General features: G+C 40.5%; 2 protein-coding genes across 4 annotated transcripts; both read right to left on the bottom strand.

The window, feature by feature from the left end:
- Positions 1–247: 247 nt before the first annotated feature.
- OTOR (otoraplin) lies at positions 248–2,734 on the bottom strand. The gene is made up of 4 exons (XM_041732335.1): positions 2,620–2,734; positions 2,118–2,257; positions 1,100–1,210; positions 248–271 (listed from the first exon to the last, which is right to left on the bottom strand). Exons 1-4 carry the CDS (start codon positions 2,732–2,734, stop codon positions 248–250), a joined length of 390 nt encoding a protein of 129 aa, XP_041588269.1.
- Positions 2,735–9,574: 6,840 nt separating this feature from the next.
- SNRPB2 (small nuclear ribonucleoprotein polypeptide B2) lies at positions 9,575–20,768 on the bottom strand. 3 transcript variants are annotated; one of them, XM_041733547.1, is made up of 7 exons: positions 20,701–20,768; positions 18,715–18,804; positions 18,166–18,338; positions 14,193–14,333; positions 12,123–12,173; positions 10,404–10,492; positions 9,575–9,942 (listed from the first exon to the last, which is right to left on the bottom strand). In XM_041733547.1, the coding sequence occupies exons 2-7, from the start codon at positions 18,776–18,778 to the stop codon at positions 9,783–9,785; spliced, it is 678 nt and encodes a 225-aa protein (XP_041589481.1). In that variant the 5' UTR covers positions 18,779–18,804; positions 20,701–20,768; the 3' UTR covers positions 9,575–9,782. The 3 variants fall into 3 exon arrangements, with proteins under 3 accessions (XP_041589481.1, XP_041589482.1, XP_041589480.1); XM_041733548.1 differs by lacking the exon at positions 20,701–20,768 and adding an exon at positions 19,860–19,880; XM_041733546.1 differs by lacking the exon at positions 20,701–20,768 and adding an exon at positions 19,655–19,827.
- Between the last annotated feature and the right edge of the window lie 1,483 nt (positions 20,769–22,251).

Genomic DNA, 22,251 nt, shown 5'->3' with positions numbered 1-22,251 from the left:
TGAAACATAATTTCTGCTTTCAGTTCTCCCACTTGAGTTGAACGTCACCCTGCCCAGGTGGTGGGAAGACCAGGCCAGCAGAAAACTGAGTGGAACCCCCTCTGCCATCTGCCACCTCTGACGCTGAAGGCCCAGCCGGCCTGTAAGGTAACACAGCCTTGAAACAAAAGTCAGGAATTAGGGACTTTTTTTTTTTTTTTTTTTTTTTTTTAGTTTTTCCTTTCTATTTGCAGGTTTGTCTAATTTCTTACTCACAGAAGAAGTCAATGTCCTGGAAAAAAAACAAACAAGATTAAACTGAGCGACAGGGCCTGAAAACAAAGGTAGTTTCTTTATTTAAAAATCATAGGTAATCAAAGGGAAACTTGGAATTTAAATAAGGTTGAACCCCAAAGAATATGATCTAATTATCACTTTAAGTCAAAAACTACTTAAAAATGAAGGTTCTCAAATACACTTTTAATTTGTGATTATTGGACACCTTCAAGCTCAATGCTGAGAAGTAATGACAGGCGAGTCCCGTTTGTGTGGGCTGGGCAATGTTTTGCATCATGTCACGCAGCAATTAGTTCTAGGAGAAGCTCTTCAAAACAACCACCCTGCAAAGTAGCTCAAAGGGGATCTTTTATTTCTCTTCTGGGGTTCATAAGACCCCAGGGCATTGGAAACAGCATAATTTCTTTTTCAAACGTAAGTAGAATCTACCACAGAAATAAAGTATCTAAAGATTTTTTTTTCTAGGATGTTTTGAGTCAATTAAATACAGGTACCATTTTTTTTCCCAGCCCAAGTGTTTTAGTAAATAAATGCAACATCAATTAAGAGTCCATTAACACTTTTTAGTTTTTTTCTTTGTGATGTGGACTCTTTAACAGGATAATTTGGATCTAAAAACAAAAGGGGGCCAGTGGAGAAAGTTCAGTAACCTTTCAACCCTAGAGTAGTGGTAAATGCTCTCCCAAAGCTCCCAGTCTCAGGGAAGCACCCACTGCAAGGTGAGGGGTTTGCTCCATACATCTTGTAAGTGACATGATGCACTGTTGACACCTGCATGACCCCAGAGTCTGAGGCCTCCTCTGGCCTGCTCTGAGACACTTACCGTGGTGGGGACTTCCTTGGTGGCTTCTTGGTACACGTGTTGCTCCTCCACCAAGCTGCTGGGGAAATAGCCCACGGTTCCCATCTCATCCTCGTGGTCATCTCCATAAACCTGAGCACCCAGAAGAGTAACAGTCAGGGCATTGCTGATGGGAGTCCACTTCTAGAAACCCTCTGGCATCACATGTGCTGTTAATGAGAATTACATAATGGCAATGCCTCACTTTTCTACTCTGGGCTCCAGGGGCCTCAGACCCGAATTTGAAGTTCACTCACAGCAATTAAATCAACCCACAGAAAGTGTGTATCTGCTCTTCTGCGGCCTGTTCTTCCCAGTCTCACTGAGCATTTATTTTATGCAATCTTGTGAGCCACCCAAAATCTTTTTGGAACCCATAGACAAAGTAGGTAGATTTAAAAAAAAAAGAAAGAAACTAAATAGATACTTGTATTTTAAAGAACTGGCATTTCTCAGTCGTTAAAAATTCAAGGGCACAGATACTGGAGTGAATTTAAGATTTAATTCTTCATTACTTGAGAATCTATCTGTGGATCTGCAAATGCAGACAGGAAATCAGCCCTGCCTCGTCCCTCCGGAGGGCCTACCCCAGCAGGTTCTCACTGAAGAAAGCAGATTCTCTGGAACTGAAGAGGGTGTTAGTTTCCTTTAAAATATTGAAGTGGAGACTGGCTGCCAACACGCATGCCTTTACTTGGCAAACCTGTTCAAACATTTGAGTAAGTTTCAAACTCTTTGGGATGTTCGAGTCCCCACGTGATTGCCTAGTTCTTGCCAACACATCACATAAACCTGTGTTTGGTCTTGTTAGGAAATTTTGTTTTTTCAACGTGCAAGAAAAGCAAATACATGTGAATTTGTGCAACTTGCATTTACAACTTCTACATTGTTCTTAAGAGCTAGTTTTAAAGACTAAAATGTATTGAAGGTAGGTCATAGAGAAAAAATTAAGAGCAACATATGTCAAGATGTGTGCATATTTGTAAGGATCTCATCTTACACTGCCAGCCCAAAATTCTCCAGCTCCATTTTCTTTTACCAGCTTCGAGTAAACGTAAATCTGCTGTCCTTTTTTCACATTAATGAACCTACAGTCTGGGGCATTGTAATCTTCTTGAGCTCTGGCCAGAGAAATAGTATCTGGAAGGAAAAAAAAAAAACACATTGAAATGACTACATTTTAGTCTCCTAGCTTTTCTAACAGTAAAAAGGCCAAGCATATCAGAAAACTAGGAAATCAGAGTGAGTAATAACTCTCAGTTTACAGCTCCTGTTCAGTTGAAGAAGAGTGCCATAGCCATGGTATGAGAGCTGCACCCAACAGGATCTTAACCAAGAGAATTCTTCGTAGTAAGATAGAGGTACAGACCAGGAGAAGCAATGCGAACGACATAGACGTTAGAGAAGATTCACTTAAAGCCCAACCAGATTTTTGACTATTAGCAGATTTTTTTTCAATTATATAAATAGAAAAATAACAAAAGGCATAAAAATGTCCTTACACACGCACTCATCATCTGCACAGAGCTTCTTGGAAGCAAGTCTGTCCATAAATATTCCACGCACGGCACATATGGCCACAAGACCTGGGAGAAAAAGTAATAATAGTCTTGCCATCTTCCTTTTTTTGCTGTTTTTGCTGTCGTCCTTTAACTGGAAGTGGAAACTGACTGCAATGGTTCCTATCTTTTATGTGGAAGCCAGACATCTGGGTAAATCCCCCCAGCCAATGGGAAGGAGCCCACCAGTCCTCTGCTTTCATAACAGCTGCTGGGCTCCAGGGGCTAATTTGCATCTGTTTTTCCAAGGAGACTCAAACTCGGTGTCTTTTTTTTAAAACACAAATGATATCCAAGACAGCCCACCACTGGTAAAGCCACTTCAGCTGTGGGCACTGTGGAAAGAAGTATCAGAATTTTGAATCATTTAAAACAATTTTTAAGCTCAATTTTCATTTCTTTCAACTTATGAGCAAAGATGTACTAACTGTAGGAATCTGCTGAAACTGTGAGATTGATATCCTTAGGACACATAATTTTCCTTGAAACGAATCCAATTAATAAACATGTGGATTTGTTTAATAGCTAAATCAAGGATGCTTAAGCTTACAAATCAGCCATGATAGGATATTTGGAAGTCGAGTCTGTTCTGAGGCAGACATGGTTTGTAACACATGAGCTGTTACACACATCTAGACCCTATCAATGCGGAAAGGAAGAGATAGGTGAGTTGGAAAGAATGGAACAATCTTTTTTTCATCTCTGGAACATTTGAAATTCAATCTCAAAATGCTCCTGGGTAGGAGCCTCTCCCTGCTTCCAGGAATCTTTCCGATGGACAGAGGGGCGCTGCTAGAAATCACTTCACGTGCCAATATGCAGCTCTGTCGATTCAACAAATATTTATTGAGCACCTACTGTGTGCCAGGCACTGTTCTAGGCACTAGAGATGCAGCGATGAATAAAAAAATTCCCTGCCCCCAAAGATTTCCTTTCTATGAGGAAAGACAGAAAATAGGCTGCTGCTTTTTCTAGTGTTTGGGGCTGGTATTTCTTTCATAAGATTCACAACTCCCATCCCCCTCATTGTTTCTAGAATAGAGGTCTCTGTCAGGATGCTCTGTAAACTTGGTGATGATGAGATTTCAGAGCCGAACCTCCTCCTCCCTCCCTGCAAAATACAGTCACCTCCCAAGATGAGGACAAGCATTCAACTTACAAAATAATTTTGTACAAAACTGAGGATAAACCGGTAAAGCCAAATATAGTACTATTTTAAAAAAAGGTTTTATTTGGAGGTGGGGGTGTGACTATGTGTGTGTAATTTCAGGGGACAATCTTTTATACAGCTGGCCCGGATTTGGAAGCTTGTTTAATTCAATATCTTCATTATGGGTGAAGAAACTACAGCCCAGCAAAGGCCAGAGCCACCTTTCTTAAGCACCCTATCTAAAGGTTCTCCAGCAGGACTGGGTCCAGTGCTGCTAGGTCTTAGTCTAAGTCAGCAATGTTTAATAGAAGTATACTACAAGCCACATAGTAGGGATTTAAAATTTTCTAATAACCACATTAAAAAAATAAAAAGATATAGCTGAAATTAATTTTAACACTACCCTGTATTTAAACTATTATATAAAAAATTACCACTTTGACATAATCAATATAAAAATTATTACCAAAGTATTTTATATTCTTTATTTTTTATTTATTTTTTAAATTTTGGAAGAGGGTGCTTGTTTTTTTTTTTTCTCTTTAAAGATTTTATTCATCCATTCATGCAAGACACACACACACAGAGAGAGAGAGAGAGAGAGGCAGAGACACAGGCAGAGGAAGAAGCAGGCTCCATGCAGGGAACCTGATGTGGGACTTGATCCTGGGTCTTCAGGATCATGCCCCGGGCCGAAGGCAGGCACTAAACCACTGAGCCACCCGTGCTGCCCTATACTCTATGAGTCCTTGACACTCATGAATTTTACATTTACAATGTATCTCAATTCAGATGCTAAATTTGTATAAGATACACTTGATCAGTGTTTTGATTTTATAAAATTTATAGTTGAAAAATAGATTCTCATATTAACTATATTCCAAACACATTGAAAAGTTTTCCAGTATACCAATTGAGTATAGTTTAAAAATTTAAACCAATAAATTAAATAAAAATGAGAAGTTCCATGTTCCACTGCATTCACCACATTTCAAGTGTTTGGTAGCTGCATGCATGCTGCAATTTTATATATTTATTTTTTTAAGGCTTTACTTATTTGTTTATTTGACACAGAGAGAGAGATGGAGAACGCATGTACACACAAGCAGGGGAAGTGACAGGCAGAGGGAGAGGGAGAAGCAGGCTCCTAGCTGAATGGGGAGCCCGATGTGGGACTTGATCCCGGGACCTTAGGATCATGACTTGAGCTGAAGGCAGATGCTTAATCGACTGAGCCACCCAGGCACCCCGGAATTGAGATTTTAAATTCATCATTTCCTGTCTCACTTCGAGGAAAGGATAAATTAGAAATTATTTCTGAAAGCAGGCTGCCAGTGTGTTTTTCCTTCCTATAATCTAGGAACCTAAGAGGGTCTCTGGGAAAACTGAAGCATTGATTAAATGTTCTTAATCCTGATCAGGCAGCTGTTTTACAGATTGTGATGGTCTCAAGCCAGCCCTCAACACAGGAAAGTTAAAAGACAATTGCCATTTAAGAGGCACTTAGCAGAAATGGGGACTGCGCCAACTCAGATTGCCACACCGTGTCCAAGCCTCGCCCCCCCCCCCCCCCCCCCCAGGCAGAGTGAACCGTGGAATAAAGCCACCACCAAGCCATCAAAGCAACTTAGCAAGCTAAGGCTGGTGCTACACCAAGCCATTATTGGTTATTGGAAGGTGGAGAAGTAAAGAAAGAAAAGAGATGTTAAGCCATCTAAGAGCACCTGCAGCAGGCCTGGGATGTCCTAGCATTCTGCTGCGGGCAGAGATGCAGAGATGGGATGGAAACTAATGTTTTGCAATTTGGAACTTAAAGTTACAATAGTGAGCAGTTGGACCTGGAGCCCTGCAAGATATTGGGGGTCCGGGGAGGGGCTCAGTCCTGAGCAGGCTCACCTCCTTCCTCTGGATTTTCCAGTGCATTCTCTGAGCCTTTAATCCCCAAATGACATTTTTTCTGCTCTCCTTCCTGAATTAGTTCTCGATCTGTAGTTCTTAAAACGGGGGTAGGGGCTCCTTTAAGGTTTGAACAATGGGTTTAGGCAGGGGATAGGGTGGAAGCTGTGACCTACAAGGCCCTGCGTGATCTGGTCCCTCTGCTCCTTCAAGTCACCTCCTTGTCACTCTCTGCCTCACCCAGTTCCTGCCATACCAGCTGCTCCTGTCTTTGGAAGACTCGAAGCTCATTTCTACCTCCGGCCCTCCGGAGTTTATTTAATGCCGGGGAAGCTCTTGCTCCATAGCCTGGGACTCAGGGCTCTGGACAAAATGTCTCCTCAGACAGACTGGTTTCTTGCACTCCTCAGCTCAATCTGTCCATCGTGTGACCGCGGTGCCCTGCCTCGTCACTTGTCACTACCTGACAGGCCTTGTTTGTTTACATGGTGACGATTTGTCTCCAGACACCACAATGAAAGCTCCAGGAGGTGGAGACTTGTCTAACTTGTCTAGTTTTCTCTTTGCTCTATCATTATTCACACCTAGAAAAACCCTTAGTACTCAAAAATAGATATTCATTGAAATTGTATGCTTAGGTGTATACATGAATGCTTTTGGTTTTATTTTTGTTTTCCCTGAGGAAGGCCGTTAGGTTTTACCAGATTTCAAGAGGTTCATAACACGTCCTAATCAAGACTGACTAAGCCATCAGGGCAGAGACTGAGGTTTTGCCTCCAAAGCATGGTCCCCAACCCAGCACCCTCAGCGTCACTTTACAAAGCCTCTCAAACCCCACCCCTCCCCCCAGTCCTACTAGGATCAATCTACAGTTTAACAAACTACACAAGTGATTTGGAAGAACAGGACAGTTTGAGAAGGACAGCTCAAGGGCAAATCAATTACAGCACACGCTTTAAGCCAGGGCTTCACAGTCTTCATTAGATCTTTACTGGGATACAATATTCCCAAGGACAAAATGCTTGCTAAATACCCAACAGACTATACTTAAAGCCTTAAAGTTGAAAATGGAGATGTGAGCCTCTTGCAACACTTTCCTTTTTTTTTTTTTTTAAGATTATTTATATATTTATTTGAGAGAGAGTGAGTGTGAGTAAGAGGGAGAGAATCTGAGGCAGACTCTGCAGAGCAGAGCCTGATGCAGGGGCTCGATCCCACAACCACAAGATCATGACCTGTGCTGAAACCAAGAGTCAAGACACAAGCAACTGAACCACCCAGGCATCCTGCACACTTTCCATTCCTGCACCATCTTCTACTTATTAATGTCCTGCCTTTGAAAAATACAATTTGAACTAATCATTATAACCTATTTTGAAACATAGAAATCTGCTTTGTTAGTTCTTAGCTCACACTGGAATCACTTAAGGACCTTAAAAATATTGCTGACTGGGTTTCACACCTAGAGATTGGGATTTAATTGATACAGGGTGTAGATGAGATGTGGGCACTTGGAAACAATCTGCAGCCTTAAAGTGAGAAGTTGAGAACCACTACATGAGATGGGCACATTGTCTACTTCGTTGGAAACTCCTGGCAACTCCCAGACTGGGAAGGGGAGGAAGGGCTGAAGATCATAGCTTCATCCCACCATCTTCAAAGTGGACTTAGCTCCTTTTCTCTTACCCCTCTTCCCTCTTGAAGCCTTGCTTTCCAGAGTTTGATTACATTCCAGGAGATTTAAGCAAATAAGTAAACGCATCCATCACTGGGAGCAGAGGAGTTACAAGGAAGGAAAGGGGGAAGCCCAGAATAAACTGTGTTGTCCGATTGCAGCTTAGAGGTACTGCTATACATTCTTTAATTATATAGATGCAGCCACAAATGCAGACATAGAGATATCTCTACATACCAGTAAGATCATGAAAAGTAAGGACAGGCCAAGGCACAGACAGGACACTGAAGAGACAATGCATGTGGTATGATCCTGGATTGGAATTGTGGGTCATTTTTGAGACATGAGCAAAATATAAGATTGAATGCTGGCTGAATATTAAGGGATAACAGAGGATCAAGGCAGCAGAATTCCTGAATGGTTCAGAAACATTCGTGGGAGCTGCATACGATTTCTGCATTTTTGATATGAATTGAAAATTGTATCAAAATAAAAAGCTTTCAGAAGTAATCAGGTGTCACTCCTGTGATCAAAATCTTCTGACAGAACACGTCCATAGATTTGCATGTAAATGTTCATAAGCTCTTTATACAGCCCCAAATTAAAAGAACCCAAATGCCTGTCCATCATTACAACTGTTCTGTTGCACACAATAGAGATGAACTTCAAAAGCATTCTAACGATGTTTTTAAAATCTAAGTAATCTACACCCAATATGGGGCTCAAACCCACAACCCTGAGATCAAGAGTTGTGTGCTCCAGACTGAGCCAGCCAGACACCCCCAAAAGCATTCTAGACAGGGTACAACTATAGTGAAAGAAAACAGAACGTGGTTGCCTAGGTTCAGGGGTGGGGTTGGGGGCTGGTGAACAGATGATTGCAAAGGGAGCCTTCCTTTCAGACAGGTGATGGAATACTCTGTATCTTCATTATGGTTATTACACAACTGTATACAATTGTCAAAACTCATGAAATTGGGTCACTCACCAAAAACCACTAAAAATGAATTTTACTGTAATCTCAAGTAATTTTTAAAAATCTCGAGTTTCCCATTTCAGAGTTTATGTTACAAGTCCTTAAAAAGACCTATATATCCCCCTCTCACTCTCCTCTCCCCACTCCACCCACATTGACCTTTCTACTTCCTCTCATAACACTCAAAGCAGGGGCATCTGTGAAATCTTTTCAGAGACATAGTAAGGAGAGTCCCTGAGAGTAAGGAAGTAGAAAATGCAATAGCCAACTGGCATTGCTCTAACATCCCAAGAGCACAGTCCTCTTTCTAGTAATTTTACAGGAGTAAATGAACTTGACAACTAAGTTAAAGTTATACAAATAAGAGTCAGATTCTAAATGTGACAGCTTTAGGGAAAAAAACTATTTTGCTTTTTCCTCCTTATGTATTCATAAGAGTGATGGGACAAAAATCTACATTAGTCTAAAGGTAGTCTTCCCATTAAGTATACAATGAATACAAATTCAAACTTCTGTTCAAGGAAATACTGAAACAGAAAAATGATCAATTTACTGTACATGCAAAAAATTGTCCATTTCTAAAGATGCCTGAATCATAGCCTTAGGTATAAATTAAAATTTAGATACTGCCCAGGTCTCATTTCCCCCTAACACCTAGGGCATTGTTTTTACCAGTAATACAACTCAAAAAAAAAAAAAAAAAAAAAAAAGGAAAGGAAAGGAAAAAAAAAAAAAAGAAAAACCAACAACAACAAAAACAACAACAAAAAACCCTACAGGGTAGTAGTTTATTTGAATAAAAAAATTAAATAACTACAGAAAATGTAATCAAGAGCTTGATCTAATTCTCTTTTATTAAAAGGATTCAATGGGGGCACGTGGGGGGCTCAGTACGTTAAGCATCTGATTTTGACTAAGGTCATGATCCCAGGGTCCTGGGATGGAGCCCTACATTGGGCTCCCTGCTCAGCAAGAACTCTGCTTGAGGATTCGCTCTCTCCCTCTCCGTTTGTCTCTCCCCCCTACCCATGCTCTCTAATAAATAAAATCTTAAAAAAAAAAAAAAAAAAAGTTTCTGCCATTAGCTGCTCCAAAATAATACTAGGAAAGCATCTTACTAGTTTTATATATCTTAAGAGGTGCTCTAGACTAGCATAAACATTTGGTGATAGGACGATGGAATAAATGTAGAATTATGTACAGAATACAAATAAAAGTTTATTGTACAAAATTGAGGCCTTCATAGTTCATAGCTCAATAAGGCTAAACAAAAGCTAAGTTATTTTTTAAAATTCACAAGAATTTCTTTCACTCACCCACAACCCAACTATTAAAATGGCCTGACCAAATGTTATCAAAACAAACACTTTAAATAACACCAAGTCCTTTAAAGACAACTATGCCATATGTTATTTTTTGGCATATGTGATCTTCATGGCATGAGACGGTGTGATTTTAAATCCCTGTAAAGCATCCCTGGCAGCTCCAGCCTGTCCATCATTTTCAAATTCAACAAAAGCAATGTCATGCCTTCCAGGTACCAAACGTACTTCTTTGAAGCCCGGAAACCTGTAAGAGGAGAAATAATTTATATATGTAAATATATAAAGGATATCAAATACATAAGTGTCTATTCTGTGTTTAAATTTGTTAAGCAACTTTCTGATACTAGTCTAGGAAAAGTATCATATCCTACCAAGAATCCTGAATAGGGTGAAAGAGTCTAAAATATAAATAATACCATGAAAAAAATGTAGGTATAATATAAGCTAGTTCAATCTTGTCATTGTATCTAACCTTTATTTCTTGTTTTACTTACCAATTAGAATTATTCAAACATCAGAGGTAATTTAGCTTTTTATTTGCTAAATCTGCAGATTGGCTTCAACTCACATGATTAATCCTAGACCAAATCAAGGAACCTATAGGAATTACTGCTGTGTGATACACAAACGGATTTAACCCATAGAAGTGCTATTTGTCCTGTTGGGAGGCTTTCACAACACAGACTGGTTTCTGAAAAAACTTACTGATTAAACAGCATAGACAACATCATCTCATTAGTCTCTTCTGGTAAATTGTTGAGGAATAAAATATAGTTTGGAGGGTAATCAGGGACCTATTATAAAGAAAAAAGGCAGTTAGCTTTTAAGTATAAAAAGTATAGTAAGCCATTTAGCTCTTACATTAAAATCTGAACTTCAGAGAGCGACATTCCAGTTTATTAAGGACTATGAAATTGTAGCACTACATCAAACACTAAAGTCGAAAAACAAGGACACCAGAGAAATAAACATAAACTGAACAGTAACTCAGCAGACACTCAAATCACCTGATACAAATCTGGACAATTACAAAACTAATTAACTTGAAAGTATTTAATAGTATTTAAAACAATAAGTTTTAAGCATCAGGAGTCAGTTGTAATGGGAGAACTCTGTCAGCTGGGTTACATAACTGAAAGATCCTAACAAAACTAGAGAAGGCAGTAGCATAGCCCATATTCAGCTGGTTACCTGAATAATAACACTCAGATTTCTTTTCTTTTTATTTATTCATTTATTTTATTTATTTATTTATGATAGTCACCCAGAGAGAGAGGCAGAGACACAGGCAGAGGGAGAAGCAGGCTCCATGCACCGGGAGCCCGACGTGGGATTCGATTCCAGGTCTCCAGGATCGCGCCCTGGGCCAAAGACAGGCGCCAAACCGCTGCGCCACCCAGGGATCCCAACACTCAGATTTCAATCCTCTGCATTATTGTTTACAGTCTCCCAGCATTTAACAAAATTTGGAACTACCATTTAAGGCCACTACTTGGTGACTTTTAACGTTTTCTCCAAGTAAATGAGATATACAGAGCATCTAGTTATACCCAAATAAGTAGAAACAAACATTATCAGATGTTAAACTAATTATTTGATATCCTGACCTGGGGTCATGTGGAACTATAGGGACAGGGTCGTCCTGTACCTAAGCGGCTCTCTGTCTTTCATAAAGAGAAAAGATGATGTGTAAAAAATAACTTAAGGCTTAGAGAATTAAGTGCTAGCATTTGTAAACTGTACTATAATTGCTGAAAGATTCCAAAGGAGGAAAAGGTAGATAATTAGGAAAATACACATAACTTCAAATTGAAGAAGGAAAGCTCTGAGGTGCAAGGAATTCTCTGGCCTTAAGGATCTTGTTGAGCATCCCAGGAACCAAGAGGAACCACACTAAATCTTTCTCCTTGAGGCCTTGAGCAAGGAGATTTGCTAAGAGATTTCTAAAAACTCTATATAAAGAGACATATATTTGTTCTCAGAAACCAGATCAATGGTAGTTATAAAACAACGCTGCTCTATTAGAAAAGATGGTTCACTGCTTTAGGCAAACCGGTATGGAAAGAGAGCACGTCTACCTGGCCAATTCCCCCCACCTGTACATCTGTAAAGCCCTGGGCTTTGCAGGTACTTTAGGGAAAATAAAAATGTTCACTCCCTGCCTTCACAGAGTTCAAAATCTGTCATTTTGATTCCATCACTGAAACATTATGGAAAGCAAGGAACAGAGTCAGGTTTCATTTTTCCCTCCCTCAAAAAAATTAAAATGTTTTGAAAAGTGAGTTTCTATATTAAAGTGTAATATAATTTAATGTCTTATAAAAGGAATTATTTTCAGTTTTTGGTGACAAGTTGTTGTATATTATTCTCGCTGGTTTATAATTTTATTTTAAAAAGTAAGCACCACATAGATACAAAGATTACCTGAGGATTTGGTGTTGAATTTCCTTGGGTATTTGCTGCATTTGGTGTTCCCTAAAAAAAATAGAAAAGAGTTAAGGTTTCTGACTGCTCTAAAAAAGCAGGTTTATAATTTTAGTAACTGCATAAAAATAACATTAATTTTTAAAAGACCAACAAAATGGGAGAAGATATTTGCAAATGACATAACCGATAAAGGGTTAAGTATCCAAAGTATATTACAAACAGACAAAACACCCAAAAAACACACAATCCAACTAAAAATGGACAGAAGACATGAACAGACATTTCTCCAAAGACATACAGATGGCCAAAAGACACAAGAAAAGATGACAAACATTACCCATCATCAGGCAAATGCCAATCAAAACTACAATGAGATGTCACCACACACCTGTCAGAATGGCTGACATGATGTGTAAAATCAGAAACATAAGAAACCACAAGCGTTGGGGAGAATGCAGAGGAAAAGGAACCTCATGCACTGTTGGTGGGAATCCAAACTGGTCCAGCCACTGTGGAAAACAGTATGGAGGGTCCCTAAAATATTAAAAATAGAACTACCTTATGATCCAGTAACTGCACTACTGAATGTTTAACCAAAGAATACAAAAACACTAATTCTAAAGGATGTATGCACCCTTAAGTTTATAACAGCATTATTTACAATAGCCACCCAAGTGTCCATCGATAGATAATCACTATGGAGAGTTATTCAGCCATTTAAAAAAAAAAGAGAAAAAGAAATCTTGTCTTTTGCAAAAACATGGATGGAACTAGGCGGTATAATGCTGGTGAAATAAGTCAGAGACAAATACCATACGACTTCACTTATATACGGAATTTAAGAAAACCAACAAACAAAGGAAAAACAGAAAGAAAGAGAGAGACAAACCAAGAAACAGACCCTTAACTACAGAGAGCAAACTGATGGTTACCAGATAGGAGATGGTAGGAGGATGAGTCAAATAGGTGTGAAGGATTAAGAAGGGCACTTATCGTGATGAGCATGAAGTAATGTACAGGACTGTTGAACCACTATACTGTACACCTGAAACTAATGTTAACACTTATGCTAACTATAGTGGAATTAAAATAAAAAACTTAAAAAAAAACCATATTATTTTTGAAACGTTTCTTATTCCTTTTAATTTTACGTTAAGAATTTACATCGTTACTGACTCAAACTTTTTCAGATAATTTTGAAAGATCCCGTCTAAATTTTAAAGACTGTGTCATAAAATTTAACCTGTAATCTCTAAAATTATGGAGAAATACATAAAACTATTTATAATATGCAAATATAAAATTATAGAGAAATATACATACACAAAACCCAAGAACCAGTCTTTTTTTTTTTTCTTTTAAAACAATTAGACAAAAGTCAAATTTTAGAACTGTATTTCTAATCACTTTCAATCTAGAAGTAGCTATTTTTTGGATGATAATTTCACTGTTACCTGTTATTTTAAATTAGATTTTTAAATTTCTGAATTGTTCAAAGAAAGCAGCTTTGTGTGTAGCACTCAAAATTAAAGATAATACCTACAACATTATTTATGGGCAGTAGAACTTGAGAAATAAGCCTGAAGATATTAAAACATATTTTGAAGAATGACGGAACTAAAAGGTTATACAGATTCAAATAAAATTGTTTAATATGGATCTGCATATATAAAAGTTTGTATTTTAATTTGGTGCTTAAATATAAATATTGGAATTTTCTTTTCTTTTCAAGGTTTTATGTATTTATTAATGAGAGACACAGAGAGAGAGAGGCAGAGACACAGGCAGAGGAGAAGCAGGCTCCATGCAGGGAGCCCGACGTAGGACTTGATCCCGGGTCTCCAGGATCACACCCTGGGCCAAAGGCGGTACTAAACTGCTCAGCCACCTGGGCTGCCCAGTATTGGAATTTTTGAACTCCACCGATTCCAGCTTCTTACAAGTGCACCTTTTAAACAAACACACATAGGCACCATACACACACCTCAAAGACCATCCCTAAGTGGAAAACAGACATCTCCATCATGTTCTTAACACCAACAAACCTAGGAACTTTGTCCATCTCACCTGACCAGGCTTTTTGCTTGCAGTGGTTGCAGTCTGTTCCACAGTTTTTGCTTTTTTCTTTTCCTTCTTCTTTTCTTTGTCAGCAAAAGTGCCACGCATTTTAGATATTATATCCGAATCTGTTTTTGCATACTGGATTCGCTGTTTTAATTACATGGAAACAGGTTACTATTCATTATGCTGAAGGCTGTTTACACTCTTCATTAATATTTCAAATTTCATTACACAAATACACGACAGGCTGGTTTTAAACATATCCCTAAGGAAATCTGTCAAATACACTGAGCACCAAATGAAAATAAATTGTGCTATGCTTATTAGAAGAAAACCCATAGATTCTCATATGGGAAAAATAGAACTTTGAAACATCTGTACCAATGTTGCTCTCAATTTCATAAAACAGAAAAATGCACGGGAAAGTTGTCTACTCTTTAGCTTGGACGCTCAATGAGAGTCAAGATGTGTTGATCAGTTGTGGAATGTATCATACGGAATTTATTATTTCCACAGTTAAAGTACTAAAGAGTCAGAATGATTTTCCTCTGAACCCCATCTATAATTTGTAAACGCAATGACTAATAGTGGCAACAACTTAAACTTTAAAAAGCTTTGAAAAGAAACAAAGGATGGCATTGCAGCTAGTGCAACCAGGCCACCTGCTGCTTCTTCCTGCCAGCCAGCAGGAACAATATGCCAGCATAAACTTTAGCGTGCATCCGAACTTCACGGAGAGTTTGTAAGACTACAGATTCTGATGCAGGTCTGAGTGAAGCCTGAGATTCTGTACTTCTTACAAGCAGAAAGTGGATGGTGGAACCTACACCCTGAATACCATGGCCCTGGTCTAAAGCATTATTACACAGCTAGATTCAAGCACCCATCCCCAAATTTTTGCTAGGAGTTAAACTATTTTCTAGGGTGTATCTATTTGCAAACTGCAACTTCCATTTCTAGGAAGCTTCTCTGGAGCTGAATGAGCTGAAACAATCTCTCTGACCATATCAAAACACAAGAGTCCTACAAATTACTATCTAAAATTGCCTTACAGAATATTAATTTCCTCTCAGTCTGAAAGGAAAGAAGTGACCTTCTAAAGTAGCATGGGTTTGAAAGCAGTAAATCTGTCAAAACCAAAAGTAAGTCTTTCTCTTCAGCTAGAAGACGAGTGTACTGGGGAAACAGAGAGGAGCATGCTGTCCTTCACATCAATACCCAAAGCTCAGTACCCCTGGCTGCCCTGGACCGTTATACCTTACGGTCCCTAAGTGGACTTACCCCAGCAAGCAACTGCTGGTTTTGCATGTCACCATCTGACCAGAAGGAACAGACTTAGACTAATTCTGACTTGGTCCCAAGGACTCCCTCTCATCTCCCCTAGGTCTTCAACCTTCTCCCTGACCTGAACGGATCTTAAGTGATCTGTCCTTAACACATAGTCACTTGTGAAAATCTCTGATCTCAATCATCATTCTTAAATGGCTGGTCTACACTACTGGTTCTGAACCCCAGGTGATTTTGCCCACAGGGGATAACTAGTGCTATTGAATGGAGATGCTCTGGGTTGTTATGCTACTGGCATGTGGTAGTGACCAGGGATGCTGTTAAACACTACAATGAACAAGACGGCCCCCTACAACAAGAATTATTCAGGTCAAAATGTCAAAAGTACCAATGCTGAAAAAAAGTGGTCTAGACTAAACACCCATAAGGGATAAAAAAAAAGTACACTCGCAGCTTAGAAAAGGAGCAAGGCTTACATTTATGTCAAAGGTTTCATAACAGGAAGATGGTTCTATATTACTAAGGTGTTTTTGGCATTAAAAAACCAAATATCCTTGAATTACGATAACTTTGTTATAAGTTCCAAGTTATAGCAAATTTTGCTTGTTTCTGATCTGGTATGTTGGGAGTTAAAACATAAGAGCAACTAACCACCTAAAATAAACACAAAACAAGACAGCTCAGAGAATATTCTTCCTCTTCTTCCAGGATGCTGGAAATTTGGCAGTATCTGCTATCTTCCTGAAGGCAGAAAATGGAACTCAAAAATACTTTCAATGCATTATCAGTCTATTGGACTTTTTCCATTGATTTAAAATAATTAGTTGGCAAAGTGAAGCCAGCACCAAACACAGCAAACAATCTCTAGCTTTCCTTTATCTGAGAAACAGGCACATTCAAACTTGTCATTTCAACTCAACAAAACAACCCTAAAATCCTCTACAGGAAATCGTTCCTCCGTATTAACGTAATTTTAAATTTAAACTAAAACCCAGTCTTATGTTCCTGCCAACTGCAATCTCCATTATGCCTTTTCTTCTTACTTACTAAGAAAGACAAACTGGTTTCAGAAAACTCCAACTTATTAAAAAGAGTGCATGTAGGCTTTCCACACAGCTGGTACCCATCAGATGGGAAGTGATGGGAAAAAGGGAATTGGATAGAAAGGAAAAGAAAACTTGCTCCAGTAACAGAGAAAAAGTGCCCACTCCCGAACTAAACAATGTACTATATATAAAGGTCCTCCAACCACTGACCACAGCAACACTGCCTGTTTTTGTAAATTAGGTCTTGCTAATTTGACCTTGCTAAAACAGCCACAATGATTCATTTACACACATCTATGGCTGCTTTTGCTGTCATAAAGGTAGAGTTACACAGCTGCAGGAGAAATCATTTGGCTCACAAAGCCTAAAATACCATTTGGCCCTTTAGGACAGATTGCCAACTCCTAGTTTCAAGGTGGGGGAAAACCATAATACTGGGTGTCAGGTTAGCTTTCAAGGCCTTCTACTGCCATAGGTTATATTATTATAACCTAGTCTGGCAATTAACCTTGCTGAGCCTGATTCTTCATTTCTAAAATAAAGGGATTAGATCAGTTATCGGCACTACACTCCAGCCAGCCCATGGCCTGTTTTTGTATGGTCTATAAATCAAGGACTTTTTTTTTTTTTTTTTTACACTTTTAAAGAGTTGTTAACATGCACAGACACAAGAATATGCGACAGAAACTGTACGTGGACCACAAAGCCTCAAATATTTACTACTCAGTCCTATATAGTTTTTGCTGACCTCTGATTAGCTCAAGGACAGCCAATTTGCTTACATTTTATAGGCAGTGAAAGATGAACACAGGCAAACAGCCAGTTAATGGCAGAATCAGAATGAGGATGCACGGCCTGGGAAACTGCGCCGTGGCTCTTTCCTCAAGGTTTCTTCTCATCCCATTCCAAGTCTCAGGAAAAAGCACTAGGAATCCATAACCAAGGTACCCCGAACTCACAGATGTAGAACCCCTTGCTTTACACTGTTTCCGCCCTAATCCAATCTTTTACCATCTCTGCCTACACCAATGGCCTCCTGAGTTCCCAAGTGCCTCCCAGCCTTCCCATAATTCAGTCTTCACCCAGCAGCTAAATGTGAATCTCACTATGTCATTCCTGAGGTTAAAATTTTCTATGCATAACTATTTCAATGCTGCTCATTGTTTATTCGTCAATAAAACCTATGAATTTAAAACTATGAATTTTTCTTAGATCACTGCTTTTTCTAGGCCACACGGCTTCTGATATGTGGTATTTCACTATGCGATTTTCTGAAACTTCAAATTGATTTCCTCTTTGACCCATAATTTCTGTGTTTTGTATTGTTTTACAAGTTTACAAAGATTTCTTTTCAATCTTCTGAGTTAATTTCTAGTTCCTGAGATGAGAATATTGCCTATACTGCCACTATTTTTTTAAACATCGTATACTTCAATATATTTTGCTATTGCCTATCTGAACTAACATAAACTAGTGAATTATAAACTCTACAACTTTTCTATAAACCCAAATGTGTAAATAAAATAAACCTAAACTTGCTTTAACACTTAATGAAAAGCGAAAAGAAATGGCCAAAGTTTCAAGTGTGTATCTACAAACTTTAACATATTATTAATAGTGATCAAACCAAAATAATATCATCTTACCATTGGTTTGCCATAAAATGGAAATCCTTGTAACTGTCTCAAGGCATTTGTGGATGAGCCCAGCTCCTTAAAAATAACAAAGGCTTGCCCCCTCATCTTCATGGTCTTTAAAGCTACAATATCTACCACATGGCCAAACTGAGAAAACAGGGCGTATAGGGATCTCTTCAATTCTGAGCAAAAATAGAGGGGAAAACAATTTATTTGTGAAAGAAACGACAGATCTCTTTATACAATGACACTGCACCTAGTGCCCCCCACCATACTTATTTATACAAAGTTACATATTTTAATAAAATCACATTATACTAATTTTAAGTTGTTTCAAGCCATTTTATCTATGAGTGAAAACATATTCACCAGATTTTCAGTCCCTACCTATTTTTGTTTTTAAAAAGCCTTAAAATCCTTACAAAAAAAGGAAGAAGACATTATTTCAGGTACTGACAAAGATTACTACATCAGAAGTTTTCAAGGAGCACAATTTTTAAGATGCTAGTAATTAAATGCACTTTGGTTGTAAACAAATGTTTTTTTAAAAGCACTTACCTTCTTTTTTAATTTTGTCATTCATATTGTTAATGTAAATTGTATGATTTGGTCTGATATCCATGTTTGCAGTTAAACTGTTCAAACTGCCTAAAAAGACAGTAAATACTGTTATAAGCAGAGCATTCACTCACACTATGTAAGGATACAACACAGGGATCCACACAATTTCCTTTCAATCCCAAATGTCAGAAAATTCCACTTTGTTAGTAGTCTTTAAAACCTCTCCAGCACTTGCTACCCCTCCTTCTTAAACAAAACAGTTCTCAGGTTCAAAACATGGGTGGAGCCCAAGTACCTAGGCAGATTTTAAAAACATTATTTCATCCAATACATTTATTTTCATATTTATTTTTCACTTGCAACAAGCAACAGTTTCTTCACCTGCTTAACAAAATAACGTTTTTAATGAAATTATTTAATTCACTTATTTTTTAGGTAGGCGGAGCCCACCTTGGGGCTTGAACTCACCACCCTGAGATCAAGATCTGAGCTGAGATTCCAGAGTCCAATGCTCCACCGACTGGGCCACCCAGGTGCCCCATTTAATGAAATTATTTTAAAATGCCGTCTTTGGATTTTAAGAAAAATGAGAAACAAACTAGCAAATCTGCGCCCAGTAAAAATCACTAAGACAGAATATTAACGAAGTTTACCAAGCAATACTTAATGGGTCCACACTTAGAAAGTGTTTTCACCCCTACTAAATGTACATACACCATCACCAGCTGTCCTGACTCTAAGGTCAACTGTAACCCACTTGAAATCATGGGGCTCAGATAGAGCGGTATTGCATGACGGTTACAGAGCTCAGATTCTAGTCCGACCTCATCTGAATTCAAATGCTATCTATGTTTATTCCTAGCAGCTTGACAGCAGGCAAGTTCCTTAAACTCTCAGGCCCAAAGCTGTAAAATGGGGCTGGTTTAACAGCATTTACCTACTAGAACTCGGAGACAAAACGACAGACGTCGCAGCAAAGCTCTCATGTGGGCAGTGAGCACTTGGAGTAGCTGTCATCAACGGCTGGCGCGGAGGGCCTGTCTACGTCAGACAGCTAAGAAACAGCGGGGCTGGGAATTCCGCCCGCGTCTCTTCGTTTGCACTTTTCTTTCACACACACACTTTGCTGTTTCATTTTTTACCTTGTTTTTAGTTGCAAACCGTGACTCCGCTTTATTTCCTTGGGTGCCCCACATATTCCTTCATTTCACCATTTTAAACCCACCGTCTGTGAAGAGTATAGAAAACCTACAGGGGGGCGGCCCGGGTGGCTCAGAGGTTTAGTTAGGGCCGCCTTCCGCCCAGGGCGTGACCCTAGAGACCTGAGATCGAGTCCCACGTCGGGCTCCCGGCATGAAGCCTCCTCCTCCCTCTGCCTGTGTCTCTGCCCCCCTCTCTCTCTGTCTCTCATGAATACATAAATAAAATATGTTTTTAAAAAAAGGAAACCCATAGGGAAGAAGCCTACAGATCGGCACTGCATTTGTTCGGGAACAAGGGAAAGGTAACGCTTCTCAGGCTTGCGACCCTCTTACCTGAAACCTGGAAAGGCTGGGGTCACGGAAACAAGCGAAATGTCAAACTGACGGCAAGGTTCTCAAAGGGGCGGCTCTGAAAGACCTCGCGCGAGGTTCAGGGGCGGTGTGCACCAGATAAAGGGCACCCGGAGCCCGAAGGGGGCCTCCTGCCTCCCCGGCCACAGGCACGGCCGGCCGAAGCCCAGGGAGCGGCCACGCGGCCACCTATCCCAACCCCCCCACCAGAGACCAGACTTCTGAATCCGAGGGCCTCACAGGACCAGCGCGTCGGGTTCCCACTGCCCCCACCCTCTCGCCAACCCCTCCGCGAACCCAGGAGGGGACGCCTGGAGCCCCACCACCGCGCCGCGTCCACTCCCTGATCCCGCGAGCGGGCGTCAGGCCGAGGGGCGGCCAGCAACCAGGAGGACGGAAACAGCGAACCAGAGAACACGTTCCAACTCACCTGAGGCCCGCGCTGGTCCCGGACGAACCGAAAACCGGAAACGGCGCCGCTACCGGAAGTTACGCTCCCCGCGCCTCGATCGAGCGCCGACAAGTCGAGCAGTCGAGCTCAGAGCCGATCGATGCGCTCCCGCTCCAGGGGCGGCAGCTGGGAATCTCCTTGCGCATGCGCGGGCGGGAGGGGTGGATGGGGACTGGGAAGAAGCTTAAACCGGCGCCCGGGGGTCCTGCAGCGAGGCGGGAGGGGGGCGGTGACTCCTTAGCCAGCCACGACTTCGTGCACCTTTACCCCACGCAAAGGAGAGCTCCTGATTAGTTGTACAGGCAGCCCCTCCTGCCAGCCGCCCGGGAAGCTCCGTGGGTTTCGCCCTCAGGGCTCCGGGGGCCTCGGGGTTAGCTTCCCTTGGAGAGCGGCGGGTTCCTCCCCATTCGGGGGCTGAGCTCGAACCCCGGCCGGCTCCGGGGCGGTCTCCCTCGCGCGCTCACCGCCGCGGGAACCACCTCCCACCTCCCGGAGCACACAGCACCCAAGTCCCGTGCTGCCCTCGCCGGGTGAAGAGCCAAGCCCCTTGCCACCCTCCCCATCTTCACTCCCCACAAAAGGCCTAGATTGTTCCAGGATAATGCAAGTTGTTGATGCTTAACTAAATGGGGATCCAAAAGGTGCATGAGCCATTCATTCCCCTACTCACCGAATGCATGCAAAGTATTACCTGAGGTTTGGAACGGCTGTTGTAAGCCCAGGGAAATCTAACCCCGTGTCTTCTGATGGACTTTTTTGAAAACGAAATTCATTTTACTAGCAGAGAAGTGGATTTAGTGGGGGATGGCAGGGGATTGTAAAATTCCAGACAAGCAAGGTACAGTCAAACCATTGGTGAACCCCACAAACACAGCCAGGGAAAGTTGTCTTTATGGAGCAGAAGGAGGAAATTGGAAGGGGTCGTTTTGAAAGATAGTCCATTGGAAAGAAGCAAGAGCTCAGAGCGATGAGGGTTTCTCATTGGCTGACTGGCAGAGGTCATGAATTTCTTGGAGGAGATGCAGGGTACATCTTTTTTTCTGTTGGGCCCTGTAATTGAGGATTCTTCACCAGGGGGGATTCTGTAGTTGGGTCTGTAACTGGAGTTTGTAACTGGCAGTTCTTGCTGTCATTGACATAGTGGTACTCCCCTCTCTAACCTCCCCAGTCCACTTTAGTGAGGTTTCTCTTTATTAATTTTCCTGCTTCTCCTTAAGTGCTCTCTCTGAGCCTCCTCTCCTCATCTGTAAACTAAGGAGCATAGTAGTACCTCCTTTTGGAGCTATTGTGAGGATTAAGTGAGCTAGCTAAATGTAAGGTGGTGAACACACTGTCGGACACAAAATAAATGTTTCATGTTATATCTAAATTCTGGTTTATGATTTGTGCATATGAATGAAGGAGCCAAATAGGTTGGGTTTTTAAATGGGGATTTTTTTTTTAAGGTTTTATTTACTTATTCATGAGAGACACAGAGGGAGAGGAAGAGACACAGGCAGAGGGAGAAGCAGGCTCCCTGCAGGGAGCCTG

Source organism: Vulpes lagopus, chromosome 18, assembly GCF_018345385.1.
Source record: "Vulpes lagopus strain Blue_001 chromosome 18, ASM1834538v1, whole genome shotgun sequence".
Classification (NCBI taxonomy): Eukaryota; Metazoa; Chordata; class Mammalia; order Carnivora; family Canidae; genus Vulpes; species Vulpes lagopus.
The sequence above is the reverse complement of the archived record's forward strand: the minus strand, read 5'-3'. Positions and strand labels throughout refer to the sequence as shown.

Excerpts from the sequence above, each read along its gene's own strand:
- OTOR (XM_041732335.1), bottom strand. The coding sequence starts at position 2,734 with ATGGCAAGACTATTATTACTTTTTCTCCCAGGTCTTGTGGCCATATGT. Across the intron at positions 2,258-2,619 it reads TGCAGATGATGAGTGCGTGT|ATACTATTTCTCTGGCCAGA; the intron begins GTAAGGACATTT and ends TTTTCCTTCCAG. Across the intron at positions 272-1,099 it reads CCAAGGAAGTCCCCACCACG|GACATTGACTTCTTCTGTGA; the intron begins GTAAGTGTCTCA and ends TTTTTTTTCCAG.
- SNRPB2 (XM_041733546.1), bottom strand. The coding sequence starts at position 19,703 with ATGAGAGCTTTGCTGCGACGTCTGTCGTTTTGTCTCCGAGTTCTAGTA. Across the intron at positions 14,334-18,165 it reads CATTTTATGGCAAACCAATG|CGAATCCAGTATGCAAAAAC; the intron begins GTAAGATGATAT and ends TAATTAAAACAG. Across the intron at positions 12,174-14,192 it reads CAAGCAAAAAGCCTGGTCAG|GGAACACCAAATGCAGCAAA; the intron begins GTGAGATGGACA and ends TATTTTTTTTAG.